Source organism: Phacochoerus africanus, chromosome 15 (genome assembly GCF_016906955.1).
Source record: "Phacochoerus africanus isolate WHEZ1 chromosome 15, ROS_Pafr_v1, whole genome shotgun sequence".
Taxonomy (NCBI): Eukaryota; Metazoa; Chordata; class Mammalia; order Artiodactyla; family Suidae; genus Phacochoerus; species Phacochoerus africanus.
Genome location: NC_062558.1, coordinates 111,508,574 through 111,535,627, shown reverse-complemented (window position 1 = coordinate 111,535,627; position 27,054 = coordinate 111,508,574). Strand labels below are relative to the sequence as shown.

Sequence of the window (27,054 nt, the reverse complement as noted above, 5' to 3'; positions counted from 1 at the left end):
GAGAAAAGGGCCAAGACAGAGCCATGCTTCAGAAAGATAGGATGCAGGGTGAATCAAAAGAACAAAGTACTCTATTTTAATACTCCTCTCTGTGCTTTAAAATAGGGCACAAGGACAGGCCAAGTTTCTCAAAATTCTCTGGGAATCAAAGGGTTATAAGCAACTATTTATTGAAGTCTGTTTACAATCCAGTTAATCAGTAAACCAGAATCAGTGAAACTGCCCAATCTGGGTAAGTGCAAAAACCTTTCAAAGGGTTTTCGGGGATTAGGAGAGGCAGAGCGATGGGGGAGGGGAGGTGAGCAGCTATTCCAGAGCCACACAAATAATTTCTGGCTCAGGAGAGACCGTTTTGAACTTTCTTTCCTGGGTCCCATTACACGGGTGTTTACTGGAGGGGAAACTAGGACGAGCTTGGCCCTCGGATTCTGACTGGTTAGTGGAAGAAGTGGGGTCCGTTTTAGTGACTCTCTGAAAAAGCCCAGCAAGATGTCAGACCTGGTCGCAATCTTCCTCCACCTCCTTCTCTTCAAGTTGGTTGCCCCGGTGACCTTTCGCCACCACCGCTATGATGACCTCGTGCGAATGCTGTACAAGGTGCACAACGAATGCCCCTATATCACTCGGGTTTACAGCATCGGGCGCAGCGTGAAGGGGAGACACCTCTACGTGCTGGAATTCAGTGACTACCCTGGAAACCACGAGCCCTGTAAGCCTTGAGCAGGTCTTCAAGTTTGTGGGGGGTAGGACCCTTCCCTTCCCAATCCGGTAACTGGGGTAGTGTCCGGGGAGTCTGTGGACTCCTTCCCCCATTGTGTATCACCACCTCCTCAGCCTGGGCCACATATTTCCTAGCTTAGCCCTCAAAAGGCCCCTGCCTCTGGGGGGCTCCAAGCCCAAGGCAGGCTCCAGTCTGTTCCTCCTCCTTGGGTTCTGTTTGCTCAAGACCTTATTGGTAAAAGGTGAGTCTCGCTCCCTGCTTCCATCCCATCCCCCGTGCTTTCCCTCCCGTTACCCTTCTTTCTCCCTTTTGGCTCCTCTTCTGCCCGCCCCTAGCTAATGCCTCAGGAGGACCAGCCCTTCTAGTTCTGCCAGGAAACGTACAAGAGTTTAAGGGTATCCCTTTGGGGAATGACAGTATGGTAAGGGTATGGGGTCCTGGAGAGAGTTTGAGGTCTGGGATATTCATTTCATTCTTTTTTGCTAGATTGTCTCTATTATACAAGGAATCCATGTTTAGATAAAAATAGCAGTTAGATAAGAAAAAAAAAAACCTCACCATAATCCCGCCACTCACAGCTGACCGTTGTTGACATATTGATGCATATTCTTCTAGACTTTCTTCTATGCATGTTTAAGCCACCTCCCTCAAACACACACATACATAGTTTTATATAAAAATGGAATCATATTATACTTGCTTTTCTCATCTCATAGTCTTTGATGAATAGTATCTGTGTCTCTAAATGTAGATCTACGTTATTGTTACGTGCTGCATAATAGTCCATGGTTGCATGGTTATGTCCCACTGTTTGTTTATTGATGGACATTTGTTTCTCATTCCTTACGGCTTCATTTACAGCAGTTGTGACATTCAGGTATGTCAGTTCCTCCTTCAAACTGTCACCCTCAAATCTCTCTTTTCCTCTCCACTTCCACACCCTTCCCTCCAGCCCAAATCCCATTACCACCTGGCTAAATTCTTGCTCGAGGCTTCGGACTGTTCCCCTAACTCTTAACTGCCACCACTCTCCAAACCTTTCGTTTAAGACCCAGATGCCAGACGCCCAAATATGGATTTAATCCCCTCTCTCCCTTGCTTAAAAATCTTCAATGACAACTTCACACCCAGTGGATTCTGTCCATGACAGTTTCAGAATATTACGTGGCCAGTGGGGAGGGCAGGTGCAGTGCAGGGGTGGGAGACTGGCTCAGGGAAGGCGAGGTGAGGGCAGGGCTTTGCTTTGAAGCTGTGCTTGCAGAGCAAGCACTGCTTTTGCTCGGGTTGTGTGTTCATTGTGGCAGCTTGTGGGTGCTAATGAACCTTGAGGCTTAGCCCCTCACTCCATGCCCCTTCCTTGGTGGCTCCTCTGCTTTCTAGCATCGAAGGCTTTTCCTGAAGCTTTTTCCTGCTCTTCTGACTCCCTAATCCCTCTTTTCTCTGTACTTTAGCTGTCCATCCATTCATTCCTTTCATTCATTCCTTAATTATCCCACAGATATTCCTGATTATTTACTCCAGCGCTTTGATAGACTCTGAATAGACCACAGAGACCCTGCCTTCAGGGCTTCATTCTAGCAGCGTAAGGCTGGCGATAAATAGGCAACTAAGTAAAATATGTGTTATATCAGATGAAAATAAGTGCCACTGAGGAGTTCCCGCTGTGGTGCAGTGGTTAACGAATCCGACTAGGAACCATGAGGTTCCGGGTTCGATCCCTACCCTTGCTCAGTGGGTTAACGATCCGGCGTTGCCGTGAGCTGTGGTGTAGGTCGCAGACGCGGCTCGGATCCTGCGTTGCTGTGGCTCTGGCGTAGGCTGGCAGCTACAGCTCTGATTAGACCCCTAGCCTGGGAACCTCCATATGCCGCAGGAGCGGTCCAAGAAATGGCAAAAAGACAAAAAATAAAATAAATAAAAAAATTAAAAAATAAAAGAGCATCTGACGAAAATTAAAAAAAAAAAAGAAAAAAAAGAAAATAAGTGCCACTGAGAAAAAGAAACCAGGAAAGAGAAAGGGGGAGTCGCGGAGGATTGTGGGTTGAGTGGGGGGATGGGGTTGTTGCTTTTTAGGAAACGTTTGAGGTGTTTTTTGAGCACGTGATGGAGGTGCCATATTGATATTGGGAAGGAAAACACTGCAGACAGAGGAGGAGCAGGACTGTGCTTGGCGTGTGTGAGGATCAAGGAGGCCCCTGTGGCTTCGGCAGAGTGAACCGTGGAAAAGCCAGGTCAGCAGAGCTGTCGGGAGTCTAAGGTAGGAGGCGTTCCCATGGGGCCTGACAGGCCTTTGCAGAAGTTTTGGTTTCTGCTCTGAGTGAAGTGAGAAGCCACTGGAGGGTTTTAAGCAGAAGAGTGCATGATCTTACTCAAATTTTTAAAAGATCTCTCAGAACAAGGGTCAGCAAACTAGAACCTTGAGGACCAGCTACCTGTCTTAGTAAATAAAGTTTCCCAGAAACACAGTCATACCCATTTGTTTTTGTATCATCTATGTCTGTTTTCACGGGAAGCACTGAGTGCCTTCAACAAAGACACAATAGTCCAGGAGTTCAGTGGTTAACGAATCCGACTAGGAACCATGAGGTTGCAGGTTCGATCCCTGGCCTTGCTCAGTGGGGTTAAGGATCCAGCGTTGCCGTGAGCTGTGGTGTAGATCGCAGACGCAGCTTGGATCCCGAGTTGCTGTGGCTGTGGTGTAGGTTGGCGGCTATAGCTCAGATTGGACCCCTAGCCTGGGAACCTCCATATGCTGTGGGTGCAGCCCTAGAAAAGGCAAAACGACAAAAAAAAAAAAAAAAGGTGCAATAGTCTATGAAGCCCAAAGGATTTACTGTCTGGTTCTTTACAGGAAAAGTTTGCCAACTGCTGACTCAGGAGAATATATTTGAATGGCTGGGCAGATGCAAGGAGTTCAAGTAGGAGATTTATTGTAATAATCCAGGCACTTGAATGCGAGGGCTTGAACCAGAATGACGGCAGTGGTTGTTAGGAGATGTGGCTATATTCTGGATTTATGGAAAGTAGAGACAAACGCATTTTACATAGAGCACCTGCTAAGAGCAAAGCACTTTGCTAGGTGATCTATAGCACCGTGATTCCCAGACTTTTGGATTTCACAGACGTTAAACAGACACACTTACATATATATACAATTTTTAGTGAATAAGAGAGATTCGAGGGGACTAAAATATATTTTCCAAATTTTATTTTGCTGAGCAAGGATGTTGAAGAATGCTACCTTCCATCTGTCACCATCCTTTCTAAAAGAAGAGATAACCTAACAAGAAAAGTAAGCAAGACATAGTAAGAGGAAAGAAATATGCAAAAATTAAAGGATGCACATGATGGAAAATCTACCATACAATCCTTATGGGTTATAGACATGCCTTTGGGAAAGACTGCTATAGCTTTACCAAGATAAATAACAATGGATTGTATCCTAAAGAAAATTAAAAATGGCATACATTTCAAAGTCCAGGTCCAAAGGAAAGGAAATAGGACATGTACCAAATTAGGCAAAACTCACAGTCGGAGGTTTAAGTGTCATCACAGGGACATTCAACAGCGAGTTCTCTCCCAGCAAGGAAAACTCGGATGGCTTGGTGGAGTAAGGAGCATTTGAACTGAGCCTAGGAGGACAGTGAGGGGGACTTAGACATGCGGTGATGAAGAGGTAGAGACTCAGAAAAGTTATGGAGGCAGGAGAGTGTTGGGTGGAAGGTAACTCACTTGGAAAGAGCTTTTCTCCTTCCTTTTCAAAGGAGACAAGAATGATTTTCCTTCCCCCCCCCCGCCCGACCTTCCTCCAGCACATGGAGTTTCCAGGCCCGGGATCTGATCTGAGCCACAGTTGGATCTAAGCTGTAGCTGCGGCAACACCAGATCCTTAATCCGCTGTGCAGGCTGGGGATCGAAGCTGCCTCCCAATGCTCCCAAGACGCCAACAATCCCAGCGTGCCACAGTGGGAACTCCAGGAATGATTTTCTTTAAGTGATTCTCGAGGCTCTTTTCATGACCTCACTTCTTTTGTTTGTTTTTTCAGTGAGAACTCTAGGGCTTTATTACGAATAGAGCAGACTGACCAGGACCCCCCCTCCCTCTCCAATCTTTCTTTTCCACCCTCTTCCTCTCAGTACACCCCTTCACGTCAGGTCACTAGGCCATCCGGGAAGAGGACCCTGGGGAGAGTGAAAAGGAGCAACGCCTTCTCCAAAGTCCTTTGAAACGACCATGGAGTCTTCTCCTGTCTCCAGCTGAGAATCTTTTGGCGCGAGGGGTGTGCAATTCAGCTCTGATTTGTGAGGTCCTCCATGTCTACATCCTGGGGGGCTTTTGTCTTCGTTTTCAATTTTGGCTCTGAATTTCTAGTGCTAGCTAGTTCATAGAGGGCTTCCACTTCCATTGCTGCTTTCTCTTTCTGGGCAAGCCAGATCTGCTGGAGGAGTTTTCTGCACTTCTTCCCAGATGGAGGAATGTTGACATGTGCCCTGGACGCCCGCTTCCTGAGGTGGTGCCGTGTGATCAGCCCTTCCACTATCACGACTCTGACCACACGGTGCTTCAGTCACTGCTTCCGGCTCAACACCCACCGTTGCTTGAACAGCTTCTTGAGCTCCATCTGGGGCCGGTTGATTTTCCCACCCGGAGCACTCCTGGTTGTGCTCATGACCTCACTTCTTACTTCAACCGAACAGTTAACACAGCCAAAGAAAAGACTTAGGAATGCAACACATGTAGACTCCTTCCTACTCTGTGTCTCAAGACACAGCATTCTCAGATATGAGGGGAGATTTTAGTTTCCTGAGAATGAGGAAAATTAAATTTTCAACTGGTATGATTAAGAACTGTGGTGCTATAACCTAGAGAACTTTAGGCCAGCAGATCTTGGGAAAATACCATCCTTATCCTGAAAAGATTTGTCTCTGAGAGGCATCAAGCTACCTCCGTGCCACCTTGGCTTTGATTCCCCCCCCCTTTTTTTTTTTGTCTTTTTGTCTTTTTGCCTTTTCTAGGGCTGCTCCTGCGGCATATGGAGGTTCCCAGGCTAGGGGCCCAATTAGAGCTGTAGCTGCCAGCCTACACCAGAGGCACAGCCATGCAGGATCTGAGCCGCCTCTGTGACCCACACCACAGCTCACGGCAATGCCAGATCCTCAACCCACTGAGCAAGGCCAAGGATTGAACCCGCAACCTCATGATTCCTAGTCGGATTCATTAACCACTGAGCCACGACAGGTACTCCCTGTTATTAATCAGCTGGATGACCTCTGATAAGTTACTGAACTCCTTCTCAGGACCCTCATCCTAAGGCTAATAATGCCTGCTTCACAGGTTTCCTTGAAGATTCGCAAGAACATAAATGCCTAGTACACAGAAGGGGTTCAATAAATAGTAGACATTTTTATCCCTGGCATGAATTTTGATAGCATTTGTAGTTGCAGTTTGTTCAAAGGAGGCACATGGATTATCAGAAAAGACCTAACAATAGCATGAGGCTTTCTTTTATTCATTACTGACAAAAAGAACAACCCTTTGCATTGTTAGGAATCACTGGCGCTTGCAAACTTCCCCCAACTTTTTAAAAAATCTCCCTATGTCTGTTTCTCCCGCTGGCAGTGGAACCAGAAGTCAAGTATGTGGGGAACATGCACGGCAATGAGGTGCTGGGCCGCGAGCTGCTGCTGCAGCTGTCGGAGTTCCTGTGTGAGGAGTTCCGAAACGGGAACCAGCGGATCATCCAGCTGGTGGAGAGCACGCGCATTCACATCCTGCCGTCCATGAACCCTGATGGCTACGAGGTGGCCGCTGCCCAGGTACGGAGCCCAGGGGAGGGGTAGGCCCTGCGGAGAGCAGAGCCCTCTTAGGCAGCAAGGAAAAGCCAGGGGACAAGGCCACGATGTGATAGAGCAAAAACCTGAGAAAGTATGAAGTCTTGGCTTCAGCCCTGTAGTGCCCTAAGCAATGGATACGGGTTCTCTCTGCGCTCTGCTTCCCTCCAAGGCGGCTTTCCAGTTTACCTCTCCATGTCATTGTGAGTGTCGATGGGGCAATAGCAGGGACCACACGTGGTCAACTGGGAAATACTAAACAGGTGTGAAGGGATGTTGCAAAATAGCCCTTCTTCCCCAAACTTTTAGCTTCAAACCCTAAATATTCTGCTTCCTCACACACTATACTTCCATTTGTGTTTGGGGGGAAAAGAGAAAGAAGGAGCTTTTCTCAGAATTGCAAGGAGGTGGGTTAGTTCTAGATTCTTTATTATATTTCTGTAGTGGTTTTTTTCCTTTATCAGCTTTTTAATTATTTTAGAGTCACATTTTGGAGGGGGCAGATAAGAAAAAATGTTTATGGGCTTTCACTTTATTTCCTAACAAAAATTCAAAGTATCAGTGTGCCTGACGTTAAATCAGCAATTCTTTTGTGGCTGTGTATCAGGTGTAGGTCCCCCCATCCCCCACGACAGTCTACTGAATTAGAATTCTCAGGAATGAAGCCAGGCATCTGCAGTAAACATGGATGTATTCCTTTAAAACTGTGTTTAAACCTGGTTTGTTTGGAGGGTTTTTTTGGAGGGGGGTATAAATTAAAGAGGTTTCTTTCCCACTTAAAAATATGTTTGAGGAGTTCCTGTTGTGGGTGCAGCAGAAATGAATCTGACTAGGAACCATGAGGTTGTGGGTTCGATCCCTGGCCTTACTCAGTGTGCTAAGGATCCAGCATTGCCATGAGCTGGGGAGTAGGTCGCAGACACAGCTCGGATCTGGCGTGGCTGTGGCTCTGGCGTAGGCCAGCACCTGTAGCTCCGATTTGACCCTTAGCTCCGGAACCTCCCTATGCCTTGGGTATGGCCCTAAAAAAGCAAAAACAAACAAACATAAAAATATGTTTGAGAGTAGTCTAGAAAGTCTTTTTGTGTTTAAGACTAAACCACCACTTTTTTAAAAACTGAAGCACAGTTGACTTATAATGTAGTACTTTTACTTTTTAAAATTTTGTTTTATTGTGGTAAGAGCACCCAAAATGAGAGCTACCCTCTTAACAAAGTTTTTAAGTGCCCAGTACAGTATTGTTGACTGTAAGTACAACTTTGTACAGCTGATCTGCAGAATTTATCTATCCTGTTCAATCAAAACTTGATGCTGGAGTTCCCGTCGTGGCGCAGTGTTTAACGAATCCGACTAGGAACCATGAGGTTGCCGGTTCGATCCCTGGCCTTGCTCAGTGGGTTAAGGATCTGGCATTGCCATGAGCTGTGGTATAGGTCACAGACACAGCTCAGATCCCACGTTGCCATGGCCATGGTGTAGGCCGGCAGCTACAGCTCCGATTAGACCCCTAGCCTGGGAACCTCCATATGCCACGGGAGTGGCCCTAGAAAAGGCAATAAATAAATAAATATATATATATATATATATATATATATATATAAATAATAAAGGTTTAAAAAAAAAAAAAACACTTGATGCCCCTTTGCTAGTAACTTCTCATTTCCCCTCCTCCCAGCCTCTGGCAACCACCCTCCATGCTCTGATTTCATGAATCTGACCTATACTAGTGGGGCTCCGTCCCATACAAGTTAGAACCCCACAGCATCTCTCCTCTAATAGCCCATCCCATTTTAAACCTGCTTGAGGATAGGGCTGGGGGGTGAGGAGAAGCAGAGTGGGAAATGGAGCCAAGATATTGAACCAAATGCAAATCTGACCCTTTCAGTCTTACAGTCTCCTGCGGACGTGACTCAACAAATGAAAAAAGAAAACATAGTCCCCATTACCCCACACACACACTGGAAATCAGAGAGGTGGACATTAATGTGCCTCAAGACTTGAGTTTCCAAAAGAGCAGGCCAATTCGAAAGGGGTGCGGGGGAGAACCCAGCCTGGCTGCTGTCCTAGTGGTCCTTCCCTGAATTGCCATGGGGAGACTGGAGAAGCACCTCAGACCTGCCCACATCCTTTTGGGGATGAGGTCGGGGAGGGGGAAGTGGGGAATACCCTGCCAGCCCACTGCATCCTAGAGCCATCTCTGGGGAGCCAGTCACCTCTGCTCACCTGCTATGTACGAGTTCAAGGGGAGCAGATCTTGAACCTGAACCCAAGAGAGGACCCATCAGGTTCTCAAACTCCCAGAGATACCTGCCATACCCAGAGGAAACCTGTCCATATGGCTACCTAGGGAAGACCTGCCTGGCCACCAAAATGTGAAGCTACCTGTAGGTAAGGCAGAATAATATTGCTCCATCTCCCAAAGATGATCAAGTCCTAATTCGTGGAACCTGTGAATATGTTAGGTTACGTGGCAAAGGTTACAGACAGAATTAAGGTTGTTCATCAATGGACCTTAAAATATCCTGGATTATTTGGGTGGGTCCAGTGTAACCAATCACAGGGGTCCTTGAAATGTGGAAGAGGGAGACAGAAAATCATCGTCAAAGAGAGATTTGAAGACGTTATGCTGCTGGCTTTGAGGATGAAAGAAGGGACCATGCATGAGTCAGGGAACATGTCTGGCTAGAAGCTGGAAAAGTCAGGAAACAGATTCCTCTAAGACTTCAGAAGGAACACAGCCCTGCTGATACCTTGATTTTAGTTTTGTGAGACCCCTTTCTGTTTTCTGACCTCCAAAACTGTAAGATCTAGATAGTGCAAGTTTAAGCCACTAAGGTTATGGTCATTTATAATTGCCCTGTAATAGGAAACTAATAAGCTAACCCTGTTCATGGGATCTTTCTGTTAAGGGAAGTCCTTACCTACCAGCCTGACTAATGACCCAGTGTGAGTAGTAAGTTGACTGACAGGTAAATTTTTTTGTTGTTGTCTTTTTGTCTTTTTAGGGCCACACCCATGGCATATGGAGGTTCCCAGGCTAGGGGTCAAATCGGAGCTGTAGCCGCTGGCCTACACACAGCAACACCAGATCCGAGCCACATCTGTGACCTATACCACAACTCATGGCAACTCTGGATCCTTAACCCACTGAGCGAGGCCAGGGATCGAACCCTCAACCTCATGGTTCCTAGTTTGATGCTTGGTTCCCGCTGCACCATGACGGGAACTCCAGCTGACAGGTAAATTATCATAACTGTTAATATGGACTGTTATGAGTCCCATGGTTATACATGAGCAAGCAGAGGAGACCCCTGTGAGCATAAGGAAAATCATTACCTCATTGGAGTGAAAAATCAAACTCCAAATGGAAAAAGTCATATAAATGTTTTCCACTGGAACAAAATTGATATAGGAAACTTAAGAGAGTGTCAAAAAATGTTCTTAAGGAGATCTAAGAATAAAATATGACACAATGCCATGAAAAATAGAGAAACCCGAGAATAATAAAGAGTTCTTAGAAAAATATGAGAGTGGTAGTGGTACATCATCATCATTCTAGGACCCACTGTTCCTCTGCTTCCAGGACCGGCCACCAGTTTAGGCTCCCCGCTCCCAGTCCACAGGGCTTCAGTGGACACTGTTTCCTTGCTCTAAGACCAAACAGAATATCAAATTGAATTTCAGTTGTGCAAGGGCTCGTGACCTCATCTCTATTCCACTATGTCATGTATTTTAAGTATTTTTGTATATATCTATCTCCCCACATATACCATGAATTCCTAGAAAGCTAGCATAATGTCCCATCTCTTTCCTTAGCATCTGCCAGAAGGCTTTGAAGGACTGAAATAGATGTGGACTGATTAAATGGATGAATGAATGCATGAATACATGATGAAATGTGAAATGTGAGCAGAGAGAGATTAAGGGATCCAGGAAGTTGTTATTGCTCATGGATCTTAAGGGACAAACAAATAAAGAGGGGGGCACAGGGGTGGTTTCTGCCTTAGAAAACAGTTTAGCAGGTTCTGAAAAAGTTAAGTATGAGCTTACCTTATGATCCAGCAATCCCTACTATTAGATAACTAGAAATGAAAACATGTGTTCACACAAACACTTGTACACAAATGTTCATGACAGCATTATTCACAATAGCCAAAAAGTAGAAGCAAACCGTATAAAGAGTTTCATAGTATCCCTCTGGGCCCCTCCAGTACATGTCTACCTGGAACCTGTGAATGTGATCTTATTTAGAAACAGGGTCTTTGCCTATGCAATGATGTTTAAATGAAGTCATAGTGGATTAGGGAGAGTAAGACAGCTGTGACTGGTGTCCTTATAAGAAGAAAGCCATTTGTTTCAGAGACACAACACAGGGGGGAGAAGGCCATGTAAAGACGGAAGTATAGATTGCAGTGATGCTTCTAGAAGCCGAGGAACACCAAGGATTGCCAACAGCCACCAGAAACTGGAAGAGTCAAAGGATCTTTCTCTAAAGCATTCAGAGAGCATGCCCCTGCTAACCTCTTGATTTCAGACTCTAGCCTTGTGGTAATTTGTTACAGCAGCCCTAGGAAACTTATACAGTCTATTAACTGGTGAGTGGATAAACAAAATGTGTTAAATCCATGTAGTGGAATTATTTGGAAATAAAAGGGATTGAAGTACTGATACATCCTACAACATGGGGGAACCTCAAAAACATTCTGCCCAGTGAAAAAAGCCTAACACACTATATATATCCCACTTATCAAAATGTCCAGAAAGGCAAATCCATAGAGACAGAAAGTGATTACCTAGGGCTGGAGTAAAAATTAGAGTGACTGCAAATAGGCGTGAGGTTTCTTTTCAGGACGATAGAAATATTCTCAAATTGTGGGAATGGTTGTACAATCTGTAAGCATGCTAAAATGCATTGAATTGTACACATATAATGAGGGAATGTTATGGTATGTAAGCTATATCTCAATTAAGCTGTTTTTAAAAAATAGGGGTTCCCTCCCTTCTACACTGTTGGTGGAAATGTAATTTGGTACAGCCACTGTGGAAGACAGTACAGAGGTTCCTTAAGAAACTGAAAATAGAGCTACCATATGATCCAGCAATCCCATTCCTAGGCATCTATCTAGAAAAGATGAAAATTTACTTGAAAAGATACATATACCCAATGCTCATAGCAGTGCTATTCATAGTAGCCAAAACATGTAAAGAACCAAAGTGCCCATCAATAGACAGTTGGTTTAAGAAAATAAATAATTGTCTGCTTATGGCTGGAATATTACTCAGTCATAAAAAAGAATGGAATATTGCCATTTGCAGCAACATGGATGGACTTTGAGAATATCAGACTAAGTGAAGTAAGTTAGAGGAGTACCTATCACAGCTCAGTGGGTTAAGAACCTGACCAGTAGCCATGAGGCTGTGGGTTCGATCCATGGCCTTGTTCACTGGGTTAAGCATCCAGCGTTGCCCTGAGCTGTGGTGTAAGTCACAAAAGCAGCTTGGATCCCATGTGACTGTGGCTGTGGTTTAGGCCGGCAGCTGTAGCTGCAGTTCGACTCCAAGCCTGGGAACTTGGGAACTTCCATATGCGACAGGTGTGGCCATTTTAAAAAGAAAAAGAAAAAAATATAAGTGAATCTATATGCAAAACAGAAGCAGACTTACAGATAGAAAACAAATTTATGATTACCAAAGGGGAAAGGGAGAGGGGAGGGATAAATCAAGAATTTGAGATAAACAGATACAAACTATGATACGTAAAATAGATCAAACAACAAGGATTTACTGTAGAGCACAGGGAACTATATTCAATACCTTGTAATAACCTATAATGGACAATAATCTGAAATATATCTATATAACTGAAAAAGTGTACTTTCTTGCTGCATATTCCTTACCATTCTGATTAAATAAATTTTTTTTTAAGTAGGATTTCCAGGAGTTCCCATAGTGGCGCAGTGGTTAACGAATCCAAGTAGGAACCATGAGGTTGCAGGTTCGGTCCCTGGCCTTGCTCAGTGGGTTAAGGATCCAGCGTTGCCAAGAGCTGTGGTGTAGGTTGCCGTCGTGGCTCAGATCCCGCATTGCTGTGGCTCTGGCGTAGGCCGGCGGCTACAGCTCCGATTAGACCCCTAGCCTGGGGACCTCCATATGCTGTGGAAGCGGCCCAAGAAATAGCAAAAAGACAAAAAAAAGTAGGGTTTCCCATTATTCTGCAACGTCCTCCTTTTGTTAGACCTTCTCCTGAGATCTCTACCTTCAGCACATGGTCTACAGGGAAACCATGCCCCTGGGACTTAGGATGAGTTGAAGAAAATGTGATATCATTTGATAGATCAAACTAATGCAGAAATAGAACTATACAGTGTTCTTTAGATAGAGGAATCAGTATGAAACTTTCATCTTTCAGAGTTATCGCCGTGGCTCAGTGGTTAACGAAACCGACTAGCATCCATGAGGACATGGGTTCGATCCCTGGCCTCACTCATTGGGTTAAGGATCCAGCATTGCCATTGCCGTGAGCTGTGGTGTAGGTCGCAGATGTGGCTTGGATCCTGCGTTGCTGTGGCTGTGGTGTAGGCTGGCAGCTACAGCTCAGATTCAACCCCTAGCCTGGGAACCTCCATATGCTGCGAGTGCGGCCCCCAAAAGACAAAACAAACACACAAAAAACCCTTCATCTTTCATCTCTCCCTTTTCCCACTAGGGCCGGAATATCTCTGGGTACCTGATTGGCAGAAACAATGCAAATGGAGTGGACCTGAACCGCAACTTCCCCGATCTCAATACCTACATCTACTACAATGAGAAGAACGGAGGTCCCAACCACCACTTGCCCCTTCCAGACAACTGGAAAAGTCAGGTAGGAGGTGAAGTTTGCCTGCAGAAGCAGGTAAATCAGTATCTGGATTTTCTTCTCGCAAACTTCACATTAACTAAATAAGCAAGAATTCAGATTCACTTTTTTTTGGTGTATGTTTGTTTTTGGCTGCAGTGTGCAGCGACTTAATGTGGGATCTCAGTTCCCAGACCAGTTCCCGGGCACCAACAGTGAAAGCACTGAGTCCTAACCACTAGGCCCACCTGGCCACCAGGGAACTCAAGCATCAACTTAATTCTGTGCTAATCTGTCCAGAGCTGTGATAACCGTATCATAAGCTTCTTTGTATTTATTCCCTCCCCTGCATAGAGCCCTTCACTGAATGCAGACTACTTGATGTTAGTGTTGAGAGTGGTGAAGGAGGAGAAAGTGGTATCATACCATTGCACAGAACTTTACAGTTTTAGAGTTCTTTCTCAGCTAGGGTTTCAGCTGATCATCATAACACTGTGTGGTAAGTGCATCAAGCAGTGTTATCCATCCCCATTTTACAGATATTACCTATAGATGAAATGATTTTTTTTTTTTTGGCTGCACCATGGCATATGGAACTTCCAGGTGAGAAATCAGGTCCGAGCCACAGTTGCTATCCAAGCTGCAGCTGCAGCAATGCCAGATCCCTAACCCTTCTGCCAGACCAAGGATCGAACCCATGTCCCAAGACCCTGCCGATCTCATTGCACCACAAGGGGAACTCCTGGATGAAATCATTTAAACTCACACAGTGAGTAATTGAGGGACTCAGCATTAAAACCCAGGTCTTCTGGGAGTTCCCTTGTGGCACAGCAGGTTAAGGACCTGATATTGTCACTGCGGTGGCTCCGGTTGCTGCTGTGGCACGGGTTTGCTCCTTGGCCCAGGAACTTCCAAACAACTGCAGGTGGAGCCAAAAAATAATAACAAATTAGAAAAAATAAAACAGAACCCAGGTCTTCTGACTCCTTTTCCAGCATTCTATACACGCACTAAACTGTCAAAAGTGTCCTCTTAACATTCCATAGCGAAATCTCTCTACATGTGGTGAACTATATGCGTATCAAAAATTAACTATAGAAAGTGATTCAAGCCATCTCAACCTTATAGTTTTTCCTCTTTCCTTTCTGTGGGACCCTTGGCTACTTCACCGTACTCTCATTTCCCTTACTTTCTCAACCAAAGGATCCCATTTGGTGCTCCCAGGCCTCTCTCCCTAGGAGGCCTGTAATGCCACCCCATGAGAATTGAATGGTTTCATCCTAATGGTGGGCCTGCTCCCTGGAATAAGTACTGCCATCCCTGGAGCATCACCGTCACCCTGTTTCTTACACTGTATGGGCTAGTTTTAAACATTCTATTTGTGAATATCTCAATTTAGAGACTGGGCAGAGGAAGTGGGTTCAATCCTTGGCCTCGCTCAGTGGGTTAAGGCTATAGCGTTGCTGTGAGCTATGATGTAGGTCACAGACGCGGCTTGGATCTGGAGTTGCTGTGGCTGTGGCGTAGGCTGGCAACTGTAGCTCTGATTCAACCCCTAGCCTGGGAACCCCCATGTGCTGTGGGTGTGGCCTTCAAAAGACAAAAAAAAAAAAAAGGACAACGAGAAGTCTCTTGCTCCTGATGAGACAGTCTTAAAGGAGAGAAACTGGCCTTGTCTTGATGCGTAGAGAATTAGGACATGGAGAAAGTATTGCTTCAAAGCATCAGAGCCCTGGTCACTGAGCAGGACTGGTGCCTTTGGGATTATATCCACTGTTACTGGGTAAGACTCAACATTATTCATTTGGTCTCCCTTGGGATGGAAGCGATAAGGGCCTTCACAGCTGACCTTTAATGCAGGAGGAGCCACTAACACATTAACACCACATGGCCTAAGCACATCCATCCTGAGGGGAGGAAGAACAATGAAGACTGTACATTATTTACTTATACTGCAATTCCAGTAAATTCAAGGCTTTCCTTAGAGTCTCCTGTCACTCACTAGCAATATAATCTGGAAGAGAAAGAGTAAAATCTCACTGTTTAGCCAAGGCTGGTCCATTTTACATTTACTTCTAATTTGTGACATTTGGATGTGAGCACAGAAAAGTGTGCTGTGTGTCAGCATCACAGCAGATGTGTTGGGGGAAGGAGGAGGTTGAAAACCATTGCTGTAAACCAGAACGTTTCAGATATATTTACTAGAGCCCTACATTTCTATAGAGGTGCTCCAGAAACCACTGGAGCCGTGAGTATATTGGGGAACCCTTTCGTTGTTGCCAGAGAGAGGCCCATCTGGGTCTCTGAGTTCTCCAACCATGCTACCCTAATTCAAACTGCTCTTTGTTTCCACTCTTTTTTAAAATATGCTTTAGGAGTTCCCATTGTGGCTCAGTGGTAATGAATCTGACCAGTATCCATGAGACATGGGTTTGATCCCTGGCTTCGCTCAGTGGGTTAAAGATCTGGCATTGCCATGAGCTGTGGTATAAGTCACAGACGTAGCTTGGATCTGGCGTTTCTGTGGCTGTGGTGCAGGCTGGCAGCTACAGCTCCCAGTTGACACCTAGCCTGGGAACTTCCATATGCTGCGGGTGTGGCCCTAAAAAATAAAATAATAACAAAATAGGCTTTATTTTTGAGCAGTTTTAGTTTCACAGTAAAATTGAGTGGAAAGTATAGAGCATTACCATACATTAGCATTATCAGCATCTCCAACCAGAGTGGTACATCATTTATTACAATGATGAACCTATATATTTTTTTCCTTTTTTTTTTTGGTCTTTTTGTCTTTTCTAGGGCCGCACCTGTGGCATATGGAGGTTCCCAGGCTAGGGATCTAATCAGAGCTGTAACCGCCAGCCTACACCACAGCCACAGCAACGCGGGATCTGAGCTGAATCTGCGACCTACACCACAGCTCACAGCAATGCCAGATCCCCAACCCACTGAGTGAGGCCAGGGATCGAACCTGAAACCTCATGGTTCCTAGTCAGATTCGTTAACCACTGCATCACAGTGGGAACTCCTGATGAACCTATATTAACTCATTATTATCACCCAAATGTCCATAGTTACCTAATTAGGGTTCACTCTTTCTTTGGTACATTGTGGGTTTGGGCAAATACATCAGGACATGTATCCACCATTTTGTATCATGCATAATAGTTTCACTGCCCTGGATGACCTCTTTTTAGCTATTTTGAATATTGGGGTTCCACATGAGATTTCCTTTTGAAAAAGGGTTGCATTCACTTTTAATTTTTAAAACTATTAGGCAAAAGATCAAAATTTCCCCATCTGCCCTTCTCATATCTGGTAAGACTCTGCTTTATTCAGACCTGCTGTCGTCTTCCCAGGCCACTTCCTGTCAGGTATGCCATCCTCTCAGGCCACTTCCTATCTGACATGTCCTGTTCTCAGGCCACTTCCCATCAGGCATGTCCTCTTTCAGGCCACTCCCTGACAAGCTCATGTGAACAGCCCTTCGGCACTTCCAGTTGCAGCTTTACCACCAGGCTCTCATCTCTCCTCAGGTGGAACCTGAGACCCAGGCTGTGATCCAGTGGATCCGCTCCTTCAACTTTGTCCTTTCAGCCAATCTCCATGGAGGGGCAGTAGTGGCCAATTACCCATATGACAAGTCCCTTGAGCACCGGGTCCGAGGTTTCCGCCACCCTACCACTACCCCCACGCCTGATGACAAGCTTTTCCAGAAGGTATGCATCATGGCTTCCTGTCTAGCCAGAAGAAATCGGGGCTCAGGAGAACAACATAGGTCAAATCAGTGACACAGGACCCTAGCAGGAATGAGGCAACAGAAAGTGATTGAAAACACCTCCTGCTCGTTAGGAGCTTACGGTCTAGTATATTACATTTTGCTTTGAGTGATAAGCCATAAATTCATGAAAAAGTTAGTAAATAGAAAAGCTTTATAGCACAGTTACCACAATATAAAAAAATACTTTAATGACAAGCGAGAAATATGCCAAAAGCATAATAGTGCTTGCTGGCGGTAAGTCAGTGCGCTAAATGTGAATTTGGGAGGTGGAGGGATCTAATTTATAATTTTCTGGTAATAAGGCTATATTAATGAAAAATAGACCATGTGCACAAAAATGGCTTGCATAATAGTTCAAAATAGCAATAGAATACAATTAACAGATTATTTTATAGTTGGTGTTATTAATAATGTATAATTAATAGAATATAACATCATTAATTCAATAGTTAATGAATTATATAGAGAAGAACACCAGTTGTTGCTTTGAATAGCAAGGATATTATTTTCTTCTCCAATAATTTCACTTTTTCCACTGTTATAAAATAGTAATGAAAGAGACTTACAGATTTTTTTTTTGTCTTTTTGCTATTTCTTGGGCCGCTCCCGTGGCATATGGAGGTTCCCAGGCTAGGGGTCCAATCGGAGCTGTAGCCACCAGCCTACGCCAGAGCCACAGCAACGCAGGATCCGAGCCATGTCTGCAACCTACACCACAGCTCACGGCAACACCGGATCGTTAACCCACTGAGCAAGGGCAGGGACCGAACCCGCAACCTCATCGTTCCTAGTCAGATTCGTTAACCACTGCGCCACGATGGGAACTCCACTTACAGATATTTTGAATATATTCCCCTCCCTCCAACACATACTTCTCACCCCCCAATACATAATTCTCTTTGTGGTGAAGAAAATAGTTATTTGCTTGCTTTTTGATTTCTCTTACAAAACGCAACTGGAAAAGGAAGGGAGCAACCCCACCCCTTACTTTGCACTTGAAGAAATTTGGTCCCCAAATAGTGGAGAAAGCAGAACACAAATCTCCTAACTCTGGTCCTCTACACACACACACACACACACACACACACACACATAAAATGTCTTTATTCCTGCTGGTATTTTAACTCAAGAAAATAATTAGTTGTCTATACCTAGTGGGATTCTTGGCCACACCCTACTTCTGAGTACTGAGCATTGCTGTATGAGTTGGGGTCACTCAAGGTCATTTTCTGCCTGCTTGACCTACAGCTGGCCAAGGTCTACTCCTATGCACATGGATGGATGCACCAAGGTTGGAACTGTGGGGATTACTTCCCAGATGGCATCACCAACGGGGCTTCCTGGTACTCTCTCAGCAAGGGTAAGAGGAGTGCTGGGCAAAAAAGTGGTACTGCCTGAAGCAGACTGGGGCTCGTTTCTCTCCTCATTTATTTGTTTGTCTATTTAGGACCGCACCCTTGGCATATGGAGATTCCCAGGCTAGGGGTTACACAGCCACAGCAAGGCGGGATCTGAGCTGCATCTGTAACATACACCACAGTTCAGGCAGCACCGGGTCCCCAACACATTGAGCGAGGCCAGGGATCGAACCTGTGTCCTCATAGATACTAGTCAAATTTGTTTCTGCTGAGCCGCAATGGTAACTCCCTCATCTTTCCCTTTAAGTTATCATTTTCCTTCAGGGAAACGGAACGCTATTTGCATTCGGGTAGAGATCTGAAAAATGAGGAAGTCTTCAGTTGGCATTTAACATCATCTTGGGGGTTTTTTTGGATGGTTTTTTTCTGCTTTTGTTTTTAGGGCCGCACCCAAGGCATATGGAAGTACCCAGGCCAGGGGTCAAATAGGAGCTGCAGCTGCTGGCCTACACCACAGCCATGCAGGATCTGAGCCATATCTGGGAGCTACACCACAGCTCACAGCAATGCTAGATCCTTAACCCACTGAGCAAGGCCAGGGATCGAACCCTTGTCTTCATGGATACTAATCAGGTTCGTTACCACTGAGCCACAATGGGAACTCTCTAACGTCATCTTGTGATTCCTTTTTTTTTTTTTTAGGGCTGCACCTGGGGCAGCCAGTTCCCAGACTAGGGGTTGAATCAGAGCTACAGCTGCCGGCCTACACCACAGCCACAGCAATGCCAGATCCAAGCTGTATCTGCAACCTACACCGAAGCTCACGGCAGCACCAGATCCTTAACCCACTGAGTGAGGCCAGGGAGCGAACCCACATCCTCATGGATACTAGTTGGGTTCTTAATTCACTGAGCCACAGTGGGAACTCCTATCTTGTGATTCTTTAAAATGGAGGTCAGGACATCTTGTGGTCCTTTAAAACTGGTGGTTTGCATAGTGGATTAGGGCATAAGAGAGGAATCATGTAGTCAAGAGGTTAAGAGTATAGGCTCTAAGGGTACATTGGGCTGAAAACCTGGCTTGCCCATTCACTGGTTATTTGACTTCAGGTTAATTACTTAGCCTCTCTGTGCTTCAGTTTCCTCATCTCTACTTTAAGAATTATACTACTTGCATTGTAATTTTTTTTTTGTCTTTTGTCTTTTTAGGGCCACGCCTGCGGCATATGGAGGTTCCCAGGCTAGGGCTCTAATCAGAGCTGTTGCTGTGGGCCTATGCCAGAGCCACAGAAACACCAGATCCGAGCCACACCTGCGACCTATACCACAGCTCGAAGCAATGCCAGATCCTTAACCCATTGAGTGAGGCCAGGGATCAAACCCTCAACCTCATGGTTCCTAGTTGGATTTGTTTCTGCTGCACCACTACAGAAACTCCTGCATTGTAATTTTGATGTAAGTATTAAATAAAATAATGCACAAAGATCATTTAGAAACTCTGGTAAGTTTTTTCCATAGTAGCATGAAGTATGCTTCACATAGGGAAGATGAGGAAAGATGCTGGCTTGCTTTGTGCTCTCTGTACCCTGCCTGCCCATCTCCCATGATCAGGAGTTTCCCACAGATATCAGCTATTGATAACATAGCAGAACTTCAGCAAGAGGGCTTTATCTCTGCTCCCTTGGCTTTTCCCATCACTGTGGGTCAAGATAGAACCTCTGTTCATGAACCTTCCCTAGACAGGAAACCTAAGGACAGTGAGGAGCTGAAGCGGGAAGCCAGGTTCTCTTAGGAATCGTATCTTTCCCCACCTTCTCACATCTGACCTCTCAGAGCCCAGGCAGTGGAAAGCTCCCTGATGAGGGCTGAGCTGATGGCTGGTCCTTTGGGGGCCGGGGAGCAGGCAACAAGGGAGTCACCATGTATTGGGGAAAGTGGAAGACTTCTTGTAGCTGAAAACTCACTTGAACCCAAGGCAAGATTTTGTTGCACTTTACTTTCTTGACTTTGCATTAGGGAAGCAGTACTCCCCCACTGAGTTTAAAATAGAAAATATACTTCTCCAAATTATACTCATTCCTCCCTATCCCTTCCCATCCCCTGGGAAAGCCTGCCCCATATCTCCTGTTGAGAATCGTTACCCGAAATTACACGGATGCAATTCCAAGATCATGAAATTTATGTCAAAGTGATAGTGTGGTCTCTAGACCAGCATCTTCAGTATCACCTGGGAACTTGTTAGAAATGCACATATGGGAGTTCCCGTCGTGGCGCAGTGGTTAACAAATTGGACTAGGAACCATGAGGTGGCGGGTTCGATCCCTGACCTCCCTCAGTGCGTTAAGGATCCGGCGTTGCTGTGAGCTGTGGTGTAGGTCACAGACATGGCTCAGATCTTGAGTTGCTGTGGCTGTGGTGTAGGCCAGCAGCTGCAGCTCCGATTCGACCCCTAGCCTGGGAACCTCCATATGCCGCGGGTGCAGCCCTAGAAAAAGACAAAAAAAAAAAAGAAAGAAAGAAAAAGAAATGCACATATGGTGGCCCACCCCATACCTGCTCAATCAGGAACTCTGGAGCTAAGGCCCAGCAACCTGTATTTGTTGGGAAGGCGCAGTCTTCTAGGTGATTCTGATGCAGGAAGAGAACCAATGAAACAGGCTATAGTTTTTCTCCAACTTTCTCTGTTCTTTCTTTCTTTTTTTTTTTGCCTTTTCTAGGGCTGCTCCTGAGGCATATGGACGTTCCTAGGCTAGGGGTCTAATCGGAGCTATAGCCACTGGCCAACGCCAGAGCAACAGCAACACGGGATCTGAGCCGCATCTGCCAGAGCAACAGCAACACGGGATCTGAGCCGCATCTTCAACCTACACCGAAGCTCTCGGCAATGCCAGACCCTTAACCCACTGAGGGAGGGCAGGGATGGAACTCGCAACCTCATGGTTCCTAGTTGGATTCGTTAACCACTGCACCACAACGGGAACTCCTCTCTGTTCTTTCTTTTTTTTATTTTATTTTATTTTATTTTTTGTTCTTTCTATCACAGCTGTTTGCACCCATCAGCTTAGAGATCAGGTGAAATTTGATTAAATAAATAATTTTTAACCCAAATAAACTTGTGATATAAATACCATTCTAATAATCAGAAATGTATTAAAAATGATCGATTCCATTGAATAATATAGTAGAAGAGATAAGCATTTGATGGAGGAAAGCTCTTACTGCCTTCTGCTTTTGCAGGAGTCTGTTTTTCTAGGATAAGTATTTTCAGGTAGGTGCTGTGTTGTCAGGTAGGAGGAAAATGTGAAAACAAGATTCCATCTCTTTTCTAACCTCCCGGGTCTGAAGAACTCATAGTCCAAAGAGAAAATCTATACCCTGGAAAGCAATGCATGTCTAAGATCAAAGCATGACTAATAAACAGGCTTTGAGATGCTAAGAGGGACAAGAAGTGAATTTAAGTCCTTTGAAATGGAAAAAGCAGAGGATGTATATGACAAAATGGGCATTTTTGAAGAGAGGAAACTGGAAAGATAGCACTTCATGTGAGTTGAGAAATTAGGGAAAGCTTTTATGGAGGAGAAAAATAAAGGGTGATCAAGAGGTAAAACAGGATTTCCCATTGTGGCACAGCGGAAACAGATCTGACCAGTATCCATGAGGATGCAGGTTTGATCCCTGGCCTCACTCAGTGGGTCGCAGACATGGCTCGGATACCGAGTTGCTGTGGCTCTAGCATAGGCCAGTAGCTGTAGCTCTGATTCTACCCCTAGCCTGGGAATTTCCATATGCCGAGGGTGAGGCCCTACAAAGCAAAAAGAAAAAACCGAGGTGGAACAGATGGTGATGGGTGTGGTGGGGGGGGTGTATGGAGAAATTGTCATTAAATAGAGTTGAGATGGGGTGTTGGGCGGGAACCTGGCTGTACAAACTCGCCACCACCCCCTTCCCCCTAGGAATGCAAGACTTTAATTATCTCCATACCAACTGTTTTGAGATCACGCTGGAACTGAGTTGTGACAAGTTCCCACCACAAGAGGAATTACAGCGCGAGTGGCTGGGCAATCGGGAAGCCCTGATCCAGTTCTTAGAACAGGTAAATCCCGTTCTTTAATTTCCATGGTTATAGAAAGAGAAGTGTTTTCTGATGGGGAGCAAGGTTTGTTGTGTGATGCAGATCTGTCTTTTGCTCTGACTCAACACAATAGCTCTGAGCTTCTCTACCAAGGAAATTAATTCATTCATCATTGCTGACATCTATCAGAGACTGTACTATATGCTGGGGATTAAGAGTAAGCAAACAAGTATCTCTGCATATATGCAGCTTATAGTCTAGGGAGGAGAGGCAGACAATATACAACACAATAAAATTTTGTAGCATGTTCTAAGTAAAATGCTATGAAGAAGACCTTCAAGAGAAAGTGACATTTAAACAGACTTAAAGGAGGTGAGGGAGGAAACCATACAGATATCTAGGAGGAAAAGGGCTCCTTGATGAGGTCACAATAGCAAATTCAAGGCCAACAAGAAGCACATGAAAAGATGCTCAAAATCACCAGGGAGGGACTTGCCATTCTGGCTCAGCGGTAATGATCCTGACTAGTTTCCATGAGGACGCAGATTGAATCCCTGGCTTCGCTCAGTGGATTAAGGATCTGGCATTGCTGTGAGCTGCGGTGTAGGTCACAGATGTGGCTCAAATCCTGAGTGGCTGTGGCTGTGGCGTAGGCCAGCAACTACAGCTCTGATTTGACTATGAGCCTGGGAACTCCCATATGCCGTGAGTGTGGCCCTAAAAAGAAAAAAATAAAAAACAAAAAAACACTAGGGAGATGCAAATCAAAGCCACTGTGAAATGCCACCTCTTACTCATTAGGATGATGGCCACTATAAAAAAAGTTAAAAACAGTGACAGAAAATAGCAAGGGTTGACAAGGATGCGGAGAAATTGGAACCCTGGTGGATTGTTGGTGGGAATGTAGAACAGTGTAGCCACTATGAAAAACAGTGTGGTGGTTCCCCCAAAATTAAAAATGGAGTTGCCATATGATCCAGTAGTATCGCTTCCGGGTATATATACGGAAGAACTGAAAGCAGGTTCTCAAAGAGATATGTGGACACCCATGTTTATAGCAGCATTGTTGCCAGCAGCCAAAAGGTGAAAGCAACCCATGGCCACTGATGGATGAGGGGATAACCATAACGTGGTCTAGATATGCAGGGCACACCCAGCCTCAGAAAGGAAGGAAACTCTGACCCAGGCTGCAACGGGGATGAACCCTGAGGACATTATTCTAAGCGCAATAAGCCACAAGAGACACATTACTATATAATTTGACTTATACGAAGTAAGAAGGGAAGTCAAATTCAATGAGACAGAAAGTAGACACGCAACATGATTTGACTTAGATTTTAACAGGGTCACTCTCTTACCACTCTGACTGTAATCTATTGAGATGACTGGGGACGGAGCTGTGAGCAGAGAGATCAGTCAAAAGCCAAGTAGCACAATCTTTGTGAAGATCAAATGCAAAAACACATGGGAAGGGGCTGTGAGGGCCCTCAAACGTTGCACAAAGGTTTTTGGGCATAATGCACACTCTGAACTTTCCTCCAGGTACACCAGGGCATCAAGGGAATGGTGCTGGATGAGAATTATAATAATCTTGCAGACGCAGTCATTTCTGTCAGTGGAATAAACCACGATGTCACTTCAGGTAGGTGGCCCCATTCTAGTGGGGTAAGAAGTAAGCTTTCACTCCCTCATCTCCTGCAGCATAAGCGGGAGGCCAGTTTGTAAGCCAGTGAGACTCGCATGGCGGTCAAGGCCACTGAGGGCGGGGGATTGGAGGAAGAAAAGGTAATAGAAATGGGGACAGTGAGGAGTTCCCGTCCTGGCTCAGTGGTTAACGAATCCGACTAGGAACCATGAGGATGCGGGTTCGATCCCTGGCCTCGCTCAGTGGTTAAGGATCCGGCATTGCTGTGGGCTGTGGTGTAGGTTGCAGATGCAGCTCGGATCCTGCGTTGCTGTGGCTGCGGCGTAGGCCAGTGGCAACAGCTCCAATTAGACCCCTAGCCTGGGAACTTCCCTATGCTATGGGTGCGGCCCTACAAAGATCAAAAGACAAAAAAAAAAAAAAAAAAAAAAAAAAAGAAAGAAAGAAAGAAAGAAATGAGTACAGTGAATGAAGAGGCAGGGGCCAGGAAGATGTAAATGTAGTGCCTCTCAGCATTCAGGAGTCACTGCTTATACAGCTTTGTTAGGGTCGTTCTCAGCGTTGGAGGTTATTAATAGCTCACATACTGTGTGAAATGGGTAGAAAAGTAGAAGTCTGTAAAACTGAGCCAAGCATTTCGTTACACTTCCATTCAGGACAGAGTTAGTCCTATGCATCCCAAAAGTAGGCTTGCTACAAGGCCAGACTGACAGTAGGAGCAGATCTTCTTGCGGCCAACTTGGAACCTTCTAGAACGGTACAGAATATCTCATGGCACAATGATATTGCAAACGGCCCCAGTCCAATTTGATCAGGCACACTTCTTAAGAGTTTAGGGTCGTTTGTTTGATTTTTAATGTGTTGCAGTAGCCGCCAGTGGATAGGGGCAGGTGAGATGTGCCTGCCTCCCTCAACCTCGATGCCAGCGTGGCTCAGCCACTTTTCATCAAACGGGCTTTACCAAGCAAGCCTCTTACAGCTCAGCCAGTCAGTTTCAACTGAATGAAATCTCAACTTGAAGGCAATAGCTTAAAGTCCACAGTCTCGAAGGTGTTCCCAGCTACGCTTACACGAGGTTCCTTCAAGGCAAAGGCAACAAAGTTCTAGAGGCAGAATTCTGTAGCCTCATTGTCAAGCACCAGACATTGGAATCCTCTAGCCCAGTGGCTGGAGCCAGGACTGTTTAGGGAAACAACCTTGGGCATTCCTAAGAGTTTCAGAGCTTACTGGATTCTTATACCCCATTCATGCAAAAGAGGGACATGTCTTTTTTTTTTCTTTTGTCTTCTTTTGTTTGTTTGTTTTTCAGGGCTCCACTCTCGGCATATGGAAGTCCTCAGGCTGGGGGTCGAATTGGAGCTAGAGCCGCCAGCCTACGCCACAGCCACAATAACACTAGATCCAAGCAATGTCCGCGACCTATCCCACAGCTCACAGCAACACTGGATCCTTAACCCACTGAGCAAGCCCAGGGATCAAACCCACATACTCGTCAGATTCATTTCCATTGGGCCACAACAGGAACTCCGAGGCGGATGTCTTTGAAACATTCTAGCCAATCACCAAATATTGAACATCACCAATGTCACCAGTAAGAGCCTACTTGTGATAACTTGACAGATGATTTATTTCACTAATGGAAAAATTCATTGCTAACATTCAATATGCTACTTAGCAAAGCATCTCTGTTGCTTAGAGATAAAGAGAGCATAAGCCCTTGTAAGAGCCGCATGTGGAATTGGGCCTTTCTGTTTGTAACACAGAGTGTTTCTGCTAACCACTCCTGGGTGTGAGCGCCTAATTAAAGAAAATGACAGCCCCTGGGGTATCACTTAAAGTATCCCACATATGCATGATAACACGCTGCTTTTGCTAAAGTATTTTAAAGTAAATTACAGACATTTAATGGGGGCAGAGAAGAGACTTCCTCATTATTTATTATCTGTCTCATTCTTAACTGCATTTTTTATTTCAATTCTTCATTGCTGTGTGTTTAAAAGAAATTTGAGAGGCACAGTCACAATTGATTCCAAAAAATGTGAAGTCAACCAAAAAGCTACATCCCTGCTATGAAAATCAGGCTTTCTTTTGAATTTTGTTTTCCCCTTTTGATGATGAGGGACAAAATATTAGAAATAGGATTCTCAAAATGAGACCTTTAGTGGTCATTTCGTCCAGCCTTCCCACTCAGCATGACACACATAAAACACCACTGACAGCTCATTGGCCACCATGTCCGTCGGTGAAGGTTGTGTACTGCACAAGTGTGTAGCTTTCCCAGGCCCCCCCATTCAGTCTCTGCTCACAATCTCGTAAGGCATTCCATTTCTTTTTTGGTAGTTCATATTTTGTCACAATAGCTTTTGCATCTGTCCTCACTCTTATTTCTTTAGGTAGACCTTATTTTTTCATAGTGACTTTTTGAACATTGGAACAGAGGTCTTCTGTAGTCTCTTTACCAAGTGAAACACTTGTAAATCTTTCAACCCTTTTCCTAGTGATCCTTTACTAGACATGAGTTTGTTTTAAAATACAGGGTCTAAAATTAAACACAGTACTTTCAGTGGGAGCGCAGTGAAATGTCTACCACCCAGGAGCTGAGGCCCATGCTCTTACATTGTTATAACAGCCTAGCCTATGATTGTTTTAGATCTTAACCAGTTTTATCACGCTATTAAGAAAAATCAAGCTTGGAGTTCCCGTCATGGTGCAACGGAAAGGAAACCACCTAGGAACCGTGAGGTTGCAGGTTTGATTCCTGACCTTGCTCAGTGGGTTAGGGATCCAGCCTTGCTGTGAGCTGTGGTATAG

The 27,054-nt window shown here is 45.1% G+C and overlaps 1 protein-coding gene and 1 pseudogene across 3 annotated transcripts in view; one reads left to right on the top strand and one right to left on the bottom strand.

Annotated features, from left to right (window-relative positions):
- Positions 1 to 217: 217 nt before the first annotated feature.
- Positions 218 to 27,054, top strand: part of CPN1 (carboxypeptidase N subunit 1) — a 30,670-nt gene continuing 3,833 nt past the window's right edge. Inside the window, exons 1-7 of one of the 3 annotated variants that reach the window (XM_047762158.1) lie at positions 218 to 709; positions 6,342 to 6,538; positions 13,260 to 13,415; positions 16,925 to 17,107; positions 18,418 to 18,529; positions 22,480 to 22,619; positions 24,141 to 24,240. In XM_047762158.1, the coding sequence (XP_047618114.1) occupies positions 490 to 709; positions 6,342 to 6,538; positions 13,260 to 13,415; positions 16,925 to 17,107; positions 18,418 to 18,529; positions 22,480 to 22,619; positions 24,141 to 24,240 (1,108 nt within the window). In that variant the 5' untranslated portion in view covers positions 218 to 489. Of the gene's footprint in view, positions 710 to 2,834; positions 2,979 to 6,341; positions 6,539 to 13,259; positions 13,416 to 16,924; positions 17,108 to 18,417; positions 18,530 to 22,479; positions 22,620 to 24,140; positions 24,241 to 27,054 lie in introns of those variants that run through there. The other 2 variants (XM_047762160.1, XM_047762159.1) reach the window with 2 other exon arrangements.
- Positions 5,011 to 5,391, bottom strand: LOC125116199 (uncharacterized protein C11orf98-like; annotated as a pseudogene).